General features: G+C 42.1%; 1 protein-coding gene across 1 annotated transcript in view; it reads right to left on the bottom strand.

Moving 5' to 3' along the window:
* Positions 1–565: 565 nt before the first annotated feature.
* The window catches only part of LOC311047054 (uncharacterized protein), a gene marked incomplete at its 5' end in the record, with an annotated part of 30,451 nt that continues 13,535 nt past the window's right edge, over positions 566–17,481 (bottom strand). The window contains 10 exons of the mRNA XM_084059637.1: positions 566–884; positions 1,758–1,911; positions 4,000–4,237; positions 5,315–5,620; positions 6,289–6,460; positions 9,465–9,710; positions 11,082–11,240; positions 14,940–15,071; positions 15,602–15,639; positions 15,828–16,004. Of these exons, the coding sequence (XP_083915763.1) occupies positions 700–884; positions 1,758–1,911; positions 4,000–4,237; positions 5,315–5,620; positions 6,289–6,460; positions 9,465–9,710; positions 11,082–11,240; positions 14,940–15,071; positions 15,602–15,639; positions 15,828–16,004 (1,807 nt within the window). The 3' untranslated portion in view covers positions 566–699. The remainder of the gene's footprint in view (positions 885–1,757; positions 1,912–3,999; positions 4,238–5,314; positions 5,621–6,288; positions 6,461–9,464; positions 9,711–11,081; positions 11,241–14,939; positions 15,072–15,601; positions 15,640–15,827; positions 16,005–17,481) is intronic.

Genomic DNA, 17,481 nt, shown 5'->3' with positions numbered 1-17,481 from the left:
CGGTTTTTAAGAGTGGTTTTATCTTTTCACCGATTTTTGACAGAGCTGCAACAATTGAGTTCAATGTATGATCCCTTTTCAGCTATTCAATGAATCCATGCAATTAATTGTCCATGAAATAATGGTAAAAAGGTGACAAAGTGACGTTCATCATCACATGTCATTTGTCAACTCTTAACGCAGATATCTTGAATTGCTTCCTAATGTTAAGCAGCAGCGCCAGCCAAAACAGAACTTTTCATTTGAGATAAAAGACAGGCATTCACATTCTAGGTGTAGTTGTAGCAAAAAATAGCAGGAAAATAGCAGATCTACAAGCGTATTACCAAGCTTGTAGATTGGCTATTTTTGCTCACCTTTGTGCAACACTTTTATGACAAAGTAGGGCATTCATTTATGAAAAAAATAATGTAAAAAGTTGAATTCATGAGATATAAGGTTTCTGCGTGGATATCACTGATGTCGGGTGGAAACCTCATGTGTCCAAATCTCTTTTCAGGATTACAATTCAAAAACAGCAAAAGTTGTTGGAACTGCTTCTTTTTGACACGTTTGTGACACGCTGTAGTATGATCAAGTAGGGCGTTAATTTACGAGAAAACACTAAAAGTTAGAACATGGATATAAGAGGTTTTTGTCCGACAGCAACGATATTGTTACCTTTGTTTCCCTCGAGCGATGACGAGACACTTTGGCCGTTCACTGCTCCTCCTCCTCTGAACTGATAAACTTGGCGTACAGATCCTGTTCCTTGAACAGTACATAGTCTCTGAGTCTGGGAGGTAATTGCATGGAGTTGTTGATGCACGGGTCTGAGAGTCGGTTGGGGGACAGATGTGTCCTTATCACCACTCTGCACAGATGTGCCAGAGACCGGGGGTTGTCTATAGGTAAGAAGAGAAGATGGGGGGGGTGGGTGGGTCACTGTGAATTAGTCAGAACCAGTGGTGATTTTGTTGACTAAAACTATGGTGAAAAAGGTCAGTCGACTAACTTTTTTCACTGACGAAAACTAAATTTAAAAATAAGCTACGATGACTAAAACTAAGACTAAATATATTGACAATTTTGTCAACAAATAAAAACTAAACTAAAATGTTAGGGAGGGTCTAGTGGAGAAGAGATCCAGTAGAACTAAAAGACAAGTCATTTTATGTTTGGTTGCGCTCAGGTGTTGCGCTCTGAAAATAGCAGATCTACAAGCTTGTAGATCTGCTATTTTCAGCATGCAACCAAAAATGTAAAATCAGCCATTACGACGGCATCAAGGCACCGCCAAAATGAACACTGGTCAGAACTACTCCTTTAGGACAAAACCCTGAGGAAGACTATCTTGTCAAAACGTTGGTTTCCTGAATGTTTTGGATAGATCTTTGCATCGTGGCTAAGAGTTGTGCAGCCTCCTCCTTCTCAACAATATAATCTGCCGTGGTCAGCACCTCATCAAATGCTGGTGTGCGCTCCCTCCCCTGTGTTTGCCCACGCTGGGCAAGACCTGGGATGTTGGTTCAGGTTGTCTAGGAAGTTGACAACCGGAAATGGTTGAATTTGGCGGAAGTACCACCCAAGGAAATGACGTTGATGCTTTACAAATCTGTTAACATTCTCCGTGAATGAAACAAGTGTTGTGATTGGTCAAAACATATAGTTTCCGGGGGAAACGGAAATCCTGTCCACTCAGGTCTCCATACCGGAACCGCTGCCTGCCGGTCCACTTTTCAGTAAATAACGTATGTTGTTTGCAGCAGCATACATACCTGTTATCTGGCAGATGTCAGGCCACTCTTTGTGTCTCTTGAGGATCTTTGTCAGTTTGCCACAGAGGGTCACGTGACTGACATAGTCGAGAAGGATCGAGACCGCTCTGCCGGCCAAGTGACGCAGATAGGAAACACTGATGAAGTCACAGAACTGGGATGGATGACACACACACACACACACACACACACACACACACACACACACACACACACACACACACACACACACACACACACACACACACACACACACACACACACACACACACACACACACACACACACGGAAGAGAGATGATGATGATATCATTGATAGGTCATGGTTCTTCATTTTACATGCAGTGGTTCTCAAACATTTTCGTGTCAAGGACCTTCACAAATTGATATGTATTTCGCCGGCACAGACTCCCCATCTGAATGTTTTTATTCAAACAATTTCAGTTTTTTTGATAATTATAATATGCTGTAGTTTTCAATCTGAACTGGAAAACAAACTGTCCTTTTTTACATTAACCACTTGAACCCTAGCATCCCTATTCTGGGGAGAACTTTAACCGAAAATGGCAGATCTACAAGGTCACAACGCATTGTGACCTTGTAGATTGGCTATTTTCAGCAGATAGATTTGGTGCAGAGGGGGAAAAAAGAGCAGACCAAGTATTGAGTGGTTATATTTCTGAAAATGCACATTCACAAAAAAACATGAAACACTGTGATGTCCAACAAGTCTATGAACCTATCAATTAAGTTAATGGAAAACGTATAATATGAGTATTTAAAGGAGACATCCGGTCATTTTAAGTGTTATGTTTGATGTGTGTCAAATCACTTACCAACGTAGAAATGAAAATCGCGTGACTCCACAGATCCCCCTATCGACCCCCACCGTTGGCATTATAGGAGTATATAGGATAGCAGAAATTCGCCTATTTTAACAAATGTAAAGTCTGTTTTTTTCTCCTAGTACTCATTGTGGAGTCCCATGATAACGTAACAGGCGCTAAAACTCCGAGAAGCTAACGGCTAATAACAGAACGAGCTAATGCTGGGGCTGCTTATCTCTCTGCATGGCAGCCCCAGGTTGCCAGGTCGGGAGAGAAACCAGCAACCAGCATTAGCTTGTTCTGTTATTAGCCGTTAGCTTGTCGGGAGTTTTAGCGCCTGTTACGTTATCGGTGTTCACTCTCCATTCCGACATCTCACCACTCCGACTAGTGGCTTCCGCGTGCGGTTAGGGTTAGGGTTAGGGTTAGGTATAGGGTTCGTCAACGTCGGAAAGGCGACATGTCGGAAAGGAGAAATGCACCCTACGTTATCATGGGACTCCACAATGAGTACTAGGAGAAAAAAACAGACTTTACATTTGTTAAAATAGGCGAATTGCTGCTATCCTATATACTCCTATAATGCCAACGGTGGGGGTCGATAGGGGGATCTGTGGAGTCACGCGATTTTCATTTCTACGTTGGTAAGTGATTTGACACACATCAAACATAACACTTAAAATGACCGGATGTCTCCTTTAACATATTGCCTCTGTCGGGTGGGAAGCTCGTATCTCCAAAACTGATTCAAATTCAAAAGCATCAAAAGTAGCAGATCTACTGCCTCAAAACGTGTCGTTTCGAGCTTGCGGATCTGCCACTTTTGCTATTTTTGTGATTTTTGTGATGCTGTAGTATGATCAAGTAGGGCGTTAATTTACGAAAAAAAGACGTAGAATATGGCGATAAGACGTTTCTGCCCCATACCAACGATATTTAGTGTGGGGGGGGGTCCCAGCTTCATCTTATCTCTCAGCTAAAGGGGTCCTTGGCCTGAAAAACGTTGAAGACCCCTGCCTGGCATAGGCGATTTCTGCCTCTGCCAGCAGAGGGGGCAAAGGAAATATATGAACATGTATGTTTTTATATATGCAACATATACTGTATGTTTATCATATATGTGACATTTTCAAAATTGTCCACCTGCATACAGTATATATCTCTACATGTGTACATATATATCCATATATGTGGACATATAAGCTATTATGAGACATATTTCCTATATATCCACATATATGCACATATGAACCTGAATATGGCATATATGCAGCATGCTGCATTTACTTGCCATATATTGGCCAAAAAATAATTTTATTAAAAATATATATATACTTTCTTTTTTTGGGGGGGAGGGGGGGTCTAGGCACCCCTGGTCTAGGCACGTTTTGTGACCCCTTAACAAAATAACTCACAGGAACTTTCTCCTCCTGGTCATAAGAGTGGTCCAGGTCACTGTATTCATCCCAGTCTCTCTCATGGAGGCAGCAGAAGCACTTCTGGGCCTCGTAGCCGTTGTTGAGCAGCATGCGCATCATCACCTCGTCCCTCACGCCGTACTGGAGCGCGGTGGGGAACACGGTGTCGTTGACCACCTCGAAGTAACAGTTAACGTCCGCTTTGTTGGCCAAGAGCAGCCTCAAGATCTCGTACCTATGCGTAACACAAAAGTATCAAAACTAGCAGATCCACAAGCTCGAGCTTGTAGATCTACTACTTTTGAATCTGAATCCTGAAAAGTAATTGTTTTGGACATATGAAGTTTCCACCCGACAGAGTGAGACGATATGATACAAAAGGGTCAATTAGTTGTCAAGTAACATTGTTACTTGACAACTAATTGACCCTTTTGTCAAGTCCCCGCCTGTTGTTTCTTTATTTAAGTAAAAGTATCAATACCTCAATGTAGAAATACAAAAAGTCTGTTATTCAAAATTTAAAAGTAAAAATACAAAAGTATTGGCATCAAAATATACTTGAAAGTACCAAAAGTAGTTTGTGTGGAGTTTGCATGTTCTCCCCGTGTCTCCTAGGGTAGTTAATACCCTCACAAAAACATGTAGTAATCCTGGTCACTATACTGCCTCCCCATGACAGCCGGGGCGCCTGATGGAGGGGAAAGGAACTGGTTGGAATAACGTGTTCCTTCCACACGCTACGTCCAACCAGGGAAACTCTCCCCTGTCAGGTGACAAGAAGGTCAGTTGGCTCTCATGCATTGAAGGAGGCATGAGCTCGGCCCTGGCCTCCCTAGGCTGGTGGGGGGAGTGTAGTGCCCAGGATCACTTAGCAAATTGGCACCGGGTGAAAAAAGGGTTACAAAATCGTGGGATAAAAATTATTTAAAAAAAATGAAAGTACCAAAAGTAAAAGTACTCATTATGCAGAATGTCCTATTTCACAAGTTTTCAAATGTAAACAATGTATTAAAATATTTGTGAAAATAGCAGATCTACAAGCTCACAACGCGACACAAGTTTAAATGGGGTTGAAGTGGTTAATGTATGTTTTGTAATAATAATTCAAATCTACAAAGTAACTAGTATAACTGTAGTTTTCAAATAATTGTAGTGGAGTTACAAGTACAACATTTTCCTCTGAGGTGTAGTGGAGTAGAAGTAAAAGTATTGAAAATTGGAAATACCCTAGTAAAGTAAAAAAAAACTCACAATTGTACACATGTACTTACAAAAGTGTAATTAGTTACTTTTACACCGCTGATACTCGTACCTCCCCGAGCGGACAGCCACCAGGAGACAGCTGACAGGGTCCAGGTCCGGTTTGGCCCCTGAGTTCAGCAGCATCCTGGTGCAGGTCACGTCTCCGTTGGAGACGGCGAAGTACAGGGGGCTCCTCCTCATGTCTCCGTAGTTCTCAGAGACGTGAGCGTCCAGGAGAGCGTTGACGTCGAAGCCCCTCTGCACCAGGAGCTCCAGGCACTGCAGGTGGCCCCCGTCGGCCGCCGAGTGGACGGGGGTCTGACCCGACAGCCTGATTGCTCTCCTGGTGGTGATGGGGATGAAGATTCTCAATGCCCTGATAGAGGGAAAACACAGAGGATTCTCTTAAAAAACGATTAACTGAATCACTGCCAGATTTATTTCTGGCTGTGTTTGCCCACTGCCAACAATTTTCGTATTTTTTTTAAACTTTCAACAGGTCACAAAAAAATTATATTCATTATGATCGCAAGTCCAATCGTTTGTAAACACACAGGCTATCCGTGCACGTCGCCCAGACAACAAACATTCCAATCGGCTCGGAGTCCTTTCTCATGCAGCCCTGTGTAAACACGCCATTTCTCGTCAAAATTGGACGGTTTGCTTACTTTTTCAGCTCGCCACAGAAAATGTACATCCTTATAATCGCGTGTCCAACTGTTTGTAGACACTTAGTAGAAATCTTGGATTGACGTTATTTCCGTATCCGGGTGTGTTACAGTGAAAATGGTCACTGCGAGAGATGAAGAACAGTGTGGTCCTTTATAAGATCATTTTTAACAAAAAAACGTTAATTACGTCTGTGGACAAATTGGTAATCGGAGTGTGGCAGTGAATGAGTTAAGACCTGAGGCCGATTCATCAAAATGTCTTACAAATCAGTAGTTCTTACACCTGGCCTTCTCTCCACTGAAGGCCCGGTGGGCGTAGCTTGGTCATGTTTTTGTTCCGTTGCCATGGATGCACTGATGTATGCACACTTACAGGTAATGTCCTTCATAGGCAGCCCGGTGGATGGGGAGCTGTGAGGCCAGACTGGGGATGTTGGGGTTGGCTCCGTGCTGCAGCAGGATGTCGATACAGTCTGGATTCCCTGAGCCTGCTGCGTCGTACAGCACGCTGTCACCGTTGGGCGCCTGAGCGTTCACATCAGCACCTTCATGTGATGATGAAGATGACAGAACAATGTGTAAAGATGTTCGCTTTAAAAAATATACATATTCAAAGATTTGAAAAATAAATTCAAGATAAATTTGTACTTTTCACCGTCAGTTGATGCTTCATATCCATAATGAGTTAAGTCGCCGGGCTCATTTGTTTATTTTTGGAGCACATAAATGCCACGATACTATTGAGACCCTATTTTCAACAGAAAGAATGACTCTGTGCATAGCAGCCTCTAGCGGCAGTGATGTCAGACTTGGGTTCTCTATGTCCATAGTACCGTAATGCAGAATGCTTTCTGAACTTGTTCTAAAAAAATCACACCCTGTGTGAAGGAAGCGGTGCCTTTGGGTCGGGGCGTAACTCATTTCAGTTCGTCCCTATTGGTGGTCTGAGTCCACTTACCAAATTTTTACTTGGTAGCATGCTGCAAACTGGAATAATGGCTGTTTAAAGTCCAGTCAATGGGTAGACAGAGGGGGCGGGGCTTAAGTAATTACAGTTCGTCCCTATTGGTGGTTTTAGTCCATGTACAAAATTTGTACTCCGTAGCATGCTGCGAACTTGAGTTATGGCTGTTTAAAGGCCAGCCAATGGGAAGACAGAGGGGGCGGGGCTTCAGCAATTAATGCTCGTCCCTATTGGTGGTCTAAGTCCACATACCAAATTTGGATTTGGTGGCATGCTGCAAACTGGAGTTATAGCTGTTTGAAATCCCGTGCTCATCCCGTGCTCATACGGACGGACGGACGGACGGACATAACATACGCTGGGGGTCCCTGGACCCCTGTTTGATAACCAGTGGCACGTGTGGCCAATGAGAGGAGAGATGGCATAGGCAATCTCTTAAGTCTGTGTGTGTGTGTGTGCGTGTGTTTTTATGTGTTGCTTCTTTGCCGTGCTCATCCCGTGCTCATACGCCGTGCTCATACGGACGTCAAGTGTGTGTGTGTGCGTGTGTGCGCATGTGTGCAGTATTGGCTCTGATACACAAGTACAAGTCTGGTATTCAAAATGTACTTGAGTAAAGGTACAAAAGCATTGGCATCAAAATAAACTTAAAGTACCACAAGTTAAAGTAGGCCTACTCATTATGCAGAATGTCCCGTTTTGCAAGTTTTTAAAATGTATTAAAATCCATTGAAAATACAGTAGCAGCGAGCATAGATCGGATATTTTCAAATAGCCAAAGTATATAGGTCTGAAGTGGTTAATGTATTTGTTTTGTAATAATCAAAATCTGCAAAGTAACTAGTAACGTTTTCAAATAATTGTAGTGGAGTAAAAGTACAATATTTCTCTCTGAGATGTAGTGGAATGGAGCTAAAAGTATTGAATTGGAAATACTCCAGTATAAAATATCTCATGTACTTAATTACATGTACTTCGTTACTTTCCACCACTTTCCCTCAGTATGGCCTCATGCCCATACAAAAAAGCCCTGCTGTCACAGTGAGCGTGATGCCCCACCCACACCGCCCGAGCTGATTGAGTCGTTTCCTCCTCAGCCTCTTTCCTGTCAATATGGTTTTGACGACCGTGACTTTTGTGTTGAGTTTCTGAATTCTTATTGGACAACATCGAATAAAATGCTGTGCACATACCCAGTAGCTGCAGGAAAACCAGGCTGTTTATGATGGCAACAACGTTGTTTTTTAATATCGTTGCTGTCGGGCAGAAACCTCTTATCTCCCTACTTGATCATACTACAGCGTCACACAAAAGTAGCAGATCTACAAGCTCGAAACGTGGGCGCGAAGCGACGCATTTTGAGCTTGTTACTGCTAAAGAGCTGCTAGTTATGCTATGTTTTTGAATTTGTCATATGAGGTTTCCACCAGATAGAGACGATGGGGCTTGCTGGCCTGGCATTTGGCCTTTGTGCCCTGTTCATGTCAAAAGAATTGACAACACCAACGGCCGAGTGGCCTTGCCCCCTAAAATGATGAAATTCCACAGGCCTGGGTCAAAAGTCATCTTTCACATCACCGTTATACTGTACAACGCACAAGGGAGTGAAAAACTTGGGCCAACAAAACTTCAACACCATAACATAACAACATAAAACCATAACCAAGATATTTGCTCAAGAGCATTTTACAATGTAACTAGGACATCTGTATGGTAGAGTATTAGTACATCTACAGTACAGTGGTTGGAGGGGGTCTCTCTACTCTTCCATTGAGACATTTAGACCCTGGTGTCATGGTAGGACACCTGCTGGTTGACATTTGTCACTGAAGTTATTTGAAGCAGATGGTGCTCTGGATTGTACACTAATAGGTGCACTATAGATCTTTACTGTAATGTGGACGTCGTGGCAATTACATCTAGGTCCACTAGTATTTCCCTCTACACGCAGCTACAAGCTGAATTTACATAAGCTCACAACGTGTCACTTGTGCTATTTACACCGAATGTTTGCCCCATAGGGATGCTAGGGTTTATTAAAGCTCGACTATGCAAGATTTCTGGTCTGTGTGTGTACAAACAGGGAAGGTGTATTGTTAAACACCCCCCCCCCCCCCCCCCTCTCTGAGAGAATCAAAGAGATGCTTGTCTTTGATGCATTAATTGATTAGAGAGAGCACCAGTGTTTTGACAGCAATTTGATTTAGTTTTAGTCAATAGTCTTTTGAATAGAATTCCATTTAGTTTTAGTCATATTTGAATCATCTGAAATGTTTTAGTTTTTGTCTAGTTTTTGTCGACAAAATTTACAGTTGATTTAGTCGACTGAAATGTATTTTGGCGGGTGCCGTGATGGCGTCGTTATGGCTGATTTTACACTTGGTTGCATGCTGAAAATAACTTTTGTAACATCAACATTAAGCAGTGGAAGGAAAACAAAATACAGCCAAAGAGCACAGAAAGATACAGCACAATAATATAGTGACTGATAGAGGGAAATGACGGCTAAAATATGTATATACATACATAAAAATTAGGCTAAAAGTTACACAGTTGACTTTTTTAATGATAAAAATAACTGGTACCATGTTTAATGAGGAGCTCCAGGACGTCAAAGTGGGCGTACTCGGCAGCGATGGCCAGGGGAGTGACCCCGTCTTGGTCCGTCTCCGTGACCTTTGCCCCGTGGGTCAGGAGAAGCTCCATGACGTCGGCGCAGCCCACCGTGGCGGCCTCGTGCAAAGAGGTCCACTTCTTCAGACACACCTGCCCCACGCGGGCCCCTCTGGTCACCAGAGCGGAGGCCATCCTGTACGACCCGGCTCGCACCGCTGTACGCACACATAGACAGTGGTGGGGGAAAAGTACTCCTTTTTTTTGTTTTACTTAAGTAAAAGTATCAATACTGCAATGTAGAAATACTTTGTTACAAGCGAAAGTCTGGAATTAAAAATGTACTTGAGTATAAAAGTACAAAAGTATTGGTGTCAACTATCAAGTACTCGTTATGCAGAATAACGCACAAGGGAGTGTGAATCAAAAGAATCTTTTGAAAATAGCCGATCTACAAGCTCACAATGCGTCGCGATGCGACGCATTGTGAGCTTGTAGATCTGCTATTTTCAAATGGCCCGAAATGTATATCGGGCTAAAGTGGTTAATGTATGTTTCATAATAATAATCAAAATCTACAAAGTAACTACAAAGTACAATGTTTTCAAATAATTGTGCTGGAGTGAAAGTACAATATTTGTCTCTGAGATGTAGTGGAGTAGAAGTAAAATTGTTGAAAATTGGAAATACTCCAGTAAAGTAAAAGTACCTCAAAATTGTACTTAAGTACAGTATTTGAGTAAATGTACTTAGTTACTTTACACCACTGGACATAAACATAAGAAACACGCTTTGACCTAGTTGTTGCCTAGATGGATGGATATATAGACAGATAGATGGATAGTGTTCATTTAACTCTTGAGAGTGTCCAAATGGAACCGCTATTTGGTTCCATCTGCACACTCTCAGAATCACAGATCCATAAGGGGTCCATTTGGCCCCTACTGTAGCTATCAGTCATTAAGCTGGGGACCCCCTAGAACCCCCTGGATGTCCCTAGATTCTACATTGAGAACCACTCGTTTAATGAGCTAGGAATTTACCGTTTCATTCATTTGAATATTCAAGCTCTCTAGATTGGTTTTTGAGTGGTTAACACATTCGTAGATAAAGGTTTGTAGCATACATTTGATAACTGGTTTCTCTTCATCACAAACAACTGTATTGAATCCATCTCCTTTATCCTGCTATAATTCTAGTAACCTCTGTCCGTCCGTTTGTAGTGGTGAGTGAGTGAGTAGGTGAAGCTACCCGGTTCTCCTCAGTGGCTGGACCAATTGCTCTGATTTTGCACACAGCCATCGACCATTACCATCTGAACTTAACTGTGAAGCCCGTTTTTCAATTTCATCAAATCTCAGCTTCTTATTAGCGCTTTTGTGTCAAAGAATGTCGCCATGGTTACGGGGCTGCCCAGCTATGGGACGAACTGCCTCCCGGGTTGCCAGATCATGTGCGCATATCCCCCCACGGATGCGTCGACCGGGTATGGTCTAGTTTTCCTAATTCAGACAACATGGATGGATGCATACTAGTACAGTATGTACTGTATCTAGCAGGCCAGCAGCAATAACAACAATAAGGTTTACCTAGAAGAAGAGGGGACTCGTTCTTGCTGTTGGTGGTGTGTGGAGAAGCATGGTGGTCCAGCAGCATCTTCACGTTCTCCAGCAAACCTTTCTTCACCGCCAGAGTCAACAAGGTCTCTCCCTCCTCTGTCCTCTCCTCCAAGGTCAGACTGAACGATGCTGGGAGAGAGGGAGAGAGTTGAGAGAGTCTTAAAGGAGGAGTTCACCCAAAAAATGACTTATTTTCTATCAATTACACACCCCATGAAGCCTTGATTTCATGGATTTATTTTTGTTTTTGTGGCATTCCTAAGACAATAATTTGTGTATTTCCGGTAGGAGACACAAATAATCTACTTTGTGTCTCCTACCGGATACATTAGCTGGTAGGAGATGGGAATCAAATTATTAGCTTAAGAATGCGACAAAAACACAAAAGAATCCATGGATTCAAGCCTTCATAGGGTGTGCAATTGATAGAAAATAAGTGATTTTTTTGGATGAACTCCTCCTTTAAGGCCTTTGCAGATCAGTTTTTACCGCATGCAAAGAGACGCACAAATCGAACTGGGTTCGATTGGAAAAAAAACACATCGCCACACGGTACATTCGGAGCCGGTGTGCATGAGGTCATTGAGAACCATGTGTCAATTTAAAAAATGATATTGTCCGTTGTTTCCGTGCGAATAATCGCACCTTGTCTGCAAAGGCCTTTAGTCTGCACTGTACACAATATGTACCCTGTACACCAGTGGTTTTCAACCTTTTTCGCGTCAAGGACCCCCAAATTGACACATATTAGCCCACGGACCCCCATTTCAAAAGATATGCCAGGGTCTCAACCATTTAGATTTCTTGGGGGTCCCAATCTACACTGTATCATCAGCATTAGTGTTCATTTAACTCTGAGAGTGTACAAATGGAACTAAATGGACCCGTTAGGGTCCATTTGATTCCATTTGTACACTCTCAGAGTTACAGACACATAAGGATCAATTTGGTTCTTAACTATTAATTTGGCTGGGGACCCCCTGGAACCCCCTCAAGGACCACTGGTGGTCCCCGGACCACTGGTTGAAAACCACTGCTGTACACAACAGTGTTGATTTTGTCGACTAAAACTATGACGAGAAATGTCTGTTGACTACCTTTTTTCACGTACGAAAACGAAAAACTAAATAAAAACTAAGCTACGATGACTAAAACTATGACTATACTGACAATTTCATCAACAAATAAAAACTAGACTAAAATGTTTGAGAGGGACTAGTGGAGAGCTCACAACGCGTTGCAGCGCGACGCGTTGTGAGCTTGTAGATCGGCTATTTTCGGCATGCAGCTGAAAGTGAAATTTGAGTTTGTCGACTAAAACTATAGACTAAAAGTAAAACATTTCATATGACTAAAATATGACTAAAACTAACAAGAATTATATTCAAAAGACTACTGTATGACTAAATCTAAGTCTAAAATATGCTGTCAAAATCAACACTGTTAAAGGCTGGCTCCGCCCCCTGAATCGCTAGCCTTGAAACTAAATGAAAATTCGAGTGTCAGAGTGTCAGGCTAACACTGGTACACAATATGTGAATAAGATATTTGGGGATTTACTTTCTTGCCCTACTTGCAGCTTGCACAAGGAATTTGGCGATCGGCGTAGTGCTTTATGACCGGGGTCTTCCACGTTTTAGACTTGTTTGACAGCAACTGTCATCAGTGTGGGATTCATGTTAATGTGTGTTTTCAGACATTTAACCACTTAAACCGTCAGTACTTTGTAAACTTGACCTTTTGGCTCTGTACTTGGTCTGCTCTTTTCCGCCCTACACCAAACCCCTTTGCCAAGGGTTGGTGAAAATAGCAGAGCTCACAACCTGTTGCAAAACACAATGGCCCTCATTTATCAACGCAGCGTATAAACCGCCATATATTTTTCCATATATTCGGCCGTACACCAACGTCGAAGTCACATTTATCAACGCATCCTACACAGCTGATCCGAGCGTACACTTGGTCTCAGCGTTGATAAATGTGACGGCTGAAACCGAGCGTCATTTCAATAACACGCCCTTAAATATTCTCAAAACGCCCCGATTTTACAACATGAAGACGAACCAGAATACGACCAAAGACATGAAAAGCCAATAAGAAACGGTTTGCCCTGCTCGCCTCACACACACGCACACGCACACGCCTCTCTCTCGCTCGCTCTCTCTCGCTCTCACTCTCACTCTCACTCTCACACACACACACACACACACACACACACACACACACACACACACACACACACACACACACACACACACACACACACACACACACACACACACACACACACATGCGCCCGCCCAACTTCGTCTTTCCGTAGCGTAGCGGTACATGAGACTCGGGCGGAATGCAGTGATTCTGTGCCGCCACGTTAATATTGGAGCGTCGGGTTTATATCCTTAACCCAGCCAGGTTGTGTAGCCTACATAGGTGCACATAACATAGGACAAGCTACTGTAAGTTTGTATACCTCACTGTCCATGAAAAGGTGGCCGGAGCGGGACTCCCGGCACAAAAGCGCTCGTATATTTTTGAAAATAGCAGATCTACAAGCTCACAACGAGTCGCGATGCAACGCTGGCTTGTGAGCTTGTAGATCTGCTATTTTCAATACAGACAGATATACAATCTTATCTGAATGACTGTTAAAGCAGTTTGTTTAAATTACTTTATAAAATGATATATTTTCACAGCGATTATTTATTAGTGTAGATATACACATTTAGGAGTGGATTATGTGTCCAGATGCTTGTCAGACAGTCAGACAATGGTGCTCCGCAGGTCTAGAATGGAATAAACGGGCGCAGCCAACGTCAACAACTGGTCTCGACCAGACGTGAGATCTCAGCGTACCGTAGGATAAAGCCCACGTCAGGATATATTGATAAATGCCGAAAAGTGCGGTGAAAACGCTGTACGCCCATTATTTGGGCTGCACCGCGTTGATAAATGAGGGCCAATGTGAGGTGATCTTGTAGATCTGCGGTTTTCATAAAATATTCGCCTATTCCACCAAATGTTTACACCCCCAAGGTGGGAAAACCCTGACATAAATGCTGCCACGCCATAAAAACAGATACACTTAAAGTATCCTGAGTGGTAATTTAAAAATAAAAAATTCACATTGAGGATTTGACAGTGTGTGAGTCATATGAGGCTCTTATGTTATTCCAGGAGGATGGCAGTACAGTACAGTACAGAACAGTACAGTACAGTAATCCTGTTCCCTGTGGGTTGCAGTGTTGATTTTGGCAGCACATTTTGATTTTGTTTTAGTCATCGTCTTTTGAATAACATTTCATTTAGTTTTAGTCATGTTTGAATCACCTGAAATGTTTTAGTTTTTGTCTCGTTTTAGTCGACTAAATATCATAAGATTATACTCGACTAAATCTACAGTTGATTTAGTCGACTAAAATGTATTTTGGCGGTGCCTTGATGGCGCCGTAATGGTTGATTTTACACTTGGTTGCATGCTGAAAATGGCCGATCTACGAGCTGCGACGCGTTGTGAGCTTGTAGATCTGCTATTTTCAGAGCGCAACACCCGAGCGCAACCAAACATAAAATGACTTGCCTTTTAGTTCTACTGGATCTCTTCTCCACTATTCCCTCCCTAACATTTTAGTCTAGATTTTATTTGTTGACAAAATTGTCAATATATTTAGTCTTATATCTTTAGTCATCATTGCTTAGTTTTTATTTTGTTGTCGTCAGTGAAAAAAGGTAGTCGGTGAACATTTTTCGTCATGGTTTTAGTCGACGAAACCAACACTGGTGGGGTTGGTTGGTTTTTGCAGTTTATGATGTCAGCAGGACAGATCTTACCATACAGCACTATCTCTAGCACTTGCAGCAGGGGTTGGATGGCAGCCCTGTGCACAGGGTACCGGCCCCTGTCATCAGCCTGGCTGAAGGCTTCTGGGAAATCACACAGCGCCTGCAGGGCCAACGTGTCACCTAGGATGGGGTGGCGGGTGACGGATTAGAGATTAGGACGATGGCATGCTATCTGTCGGAGGTCCAAAAGTCAATACTGCACATCAGTTGTTTTGTTTAAGTTCTATTGGCCACAGTGGTGGAAAGTAACCAGGTACATTTACTCAAGTACTGTACTTGAGTACAGTTTTGAGGTATTTTTCACTTTACTGGAGTACAATTTTCAATCATTTTACTTCTACTCCTCTTCATCTCAAAGGCAAATATTGTATTTCTACTCCACTATAATTATTTGACAACTTTAGCTCACAACGTGTCACAAAGCGACGCATTGTGAGCTTGTAGATCTGCTGTTTTCAAAGGATTTTTATACATTGTATACACTTGAAAACTTGTGAAATGGGACCTTCTGCATAATGAGTATTATTACTTTTGGTACTTTAAGTACATTTTGATGCCAATACTTTTGTAAGAGCAGGTTTAGAGAATCCAGAATCACTATTATTTGTATTGTAAATGTACAGAAAGAGGTATATGATTACTACATTTACCTTGTTCAATGGCCTCCACAACCTTCAAATGTTGCTGTCTGAATATATGTCAAAGGAAGATTTGATTTGAATCTACATTTGAAAACAAATGGGACGAAAAAAAAAGAAGGAAAACCACACAGCAATATGTAACGTATTCAATCTGAAGTATTAGTGTATGTCTGGGTGTTAACATCCACTGAGAGTGTCCTAACACTCTCTCGGACTTCCACAGTAATGTTAATACCTTTCTGTTGATAGATGTTGTTTTTGGCATGACTCTTGAATGCTCATTTGGAGATCATAGTCAAGAAGCTCGTCTTCATCCGTATCCTCAGTGGGATCCATGACGTTGCCTTTGAAACCAGAGGAGGCGGTGCGTGGAAATGTCAAGTCACCCTCTCCAAGCCACATGAATGAAGCTCTTATTTTTAAAGGGATATTTCACTTAGTTTCAAACATGCTTAGGGTCATTTTAACGTCTACTCAGGCTTTTGTGTTTCACCCTAGACAGTTTTTAAGTTGCTTGTTTCTGTATTTACATATTGATATTCATTTTACCAGACACGCCCCCTTCATATACAAACCCATTGTAACTTCAAACTCCATTTTAACCATGAAAGGTTTATTGAAAACACCCGTCCTTGGTTCTGGTGACTGATATTGTCCTTCTAAGTTCATGTTTCCAATTACTTCTTTATTTATTTTTGGGGGAAAAGAAAATAAGAATATATCAGATACACCGTGTGTCTGATAAATTGAATATAAAATATCTAAATACTGAATCAAGCAACTTAGTAACTGTCTGGGGGTGTTCACAAAAAGCCCGTGTAGACGTTAGAATGACCCCAAACATGTTTAGAAAGTGAAATATCCCTTTAAGACATCTGCGTACTGCGGACAAGGGGCACAATAAGTCAAAGTTTAACAGATATAACCGGCTCACCTGGTTAAGATAACAGTTCTGTGGAAAGAGCACGAGTCCTGCAGAACCCAGGCCAACTGCACCGTAGAGGTTGGTTGTTTGTTTGTATCTCTGCTCAATGGAATCCCCCCCGAACCCCCCCCACCCCTCTGACATGCACCCACACACACTTCTAATGCTATTTATAGCTCTCACCTGCTGTGCTCATTGAGCCAATGCATTTACACTGTAAAACAGTGAGTGCTATAATCTAACTCTGACACTGATAAATTAACACTCAGGGGTTTCACCGTGTTATTAATGGTGTGTGATGTGACATGTATGTATGTATGCATGCCCATGTTCCAGTGCTAATGGCAAATTAAAATAACATACCGTATGGTATTTTATATGGATATGTATTCAGTCACTTGTGGTAATTACACTGCAACGCTTTCTATGAAGCCTGTGTGTAATGAATTATAAACATACTTATAATGCATTATAATCAGATTATAAAACTGCAATTATTATAAGCACTCTTAAGTACTCGTAATGCTTTATAAAAATAATGATGCCACGTTGTGTTGTGATTAGCTATTATGAAGCATTACGAGTACTTTACTTACTTTACTTACTTATCCCCACTGCGCCGGCTGGCGCATAGGGCAGCAACAAAGTTTCTCCACTTCCACTTGTGAAATGGGACATTCTGCATAATGAATACATTTACTTTTGTACATTAAGTATATTTTGATACCAATACTTATGTACTTTTACTCAAGTAAATTTAGAATTCCGGACGTTTACTTGTAACAGAGTATTTCTACATTGCAGTATTGATACTTTTTCTTAAGTAACACATGTTTTCCACCACTGGTAATGCGTCTCTTGGGATGGCGTTGATGTCCATTCTGAGGACATGGCCAGTCCAGGTCCACCTGTGTCTATTGATTATGCAGTGCATGTCATCTTGTTGGATGAGGCTGAGAAGTTT

Source organism: Gymnoscopelus microlampas (assembly GCF_963454915.1).
Source record: "Gymnoscopelus microlampas genome assembly, chromosome: 6".
NCBI lineage: Eukaryota > Metazoa > Chordata > Actinopteri > Myctophiformes > Myctophidae > Gymnoscopelus > Gymnoscopelus microlampas.
This window is presented reverse-complemented; position numbering and strand designations above follow the sequence as displayed.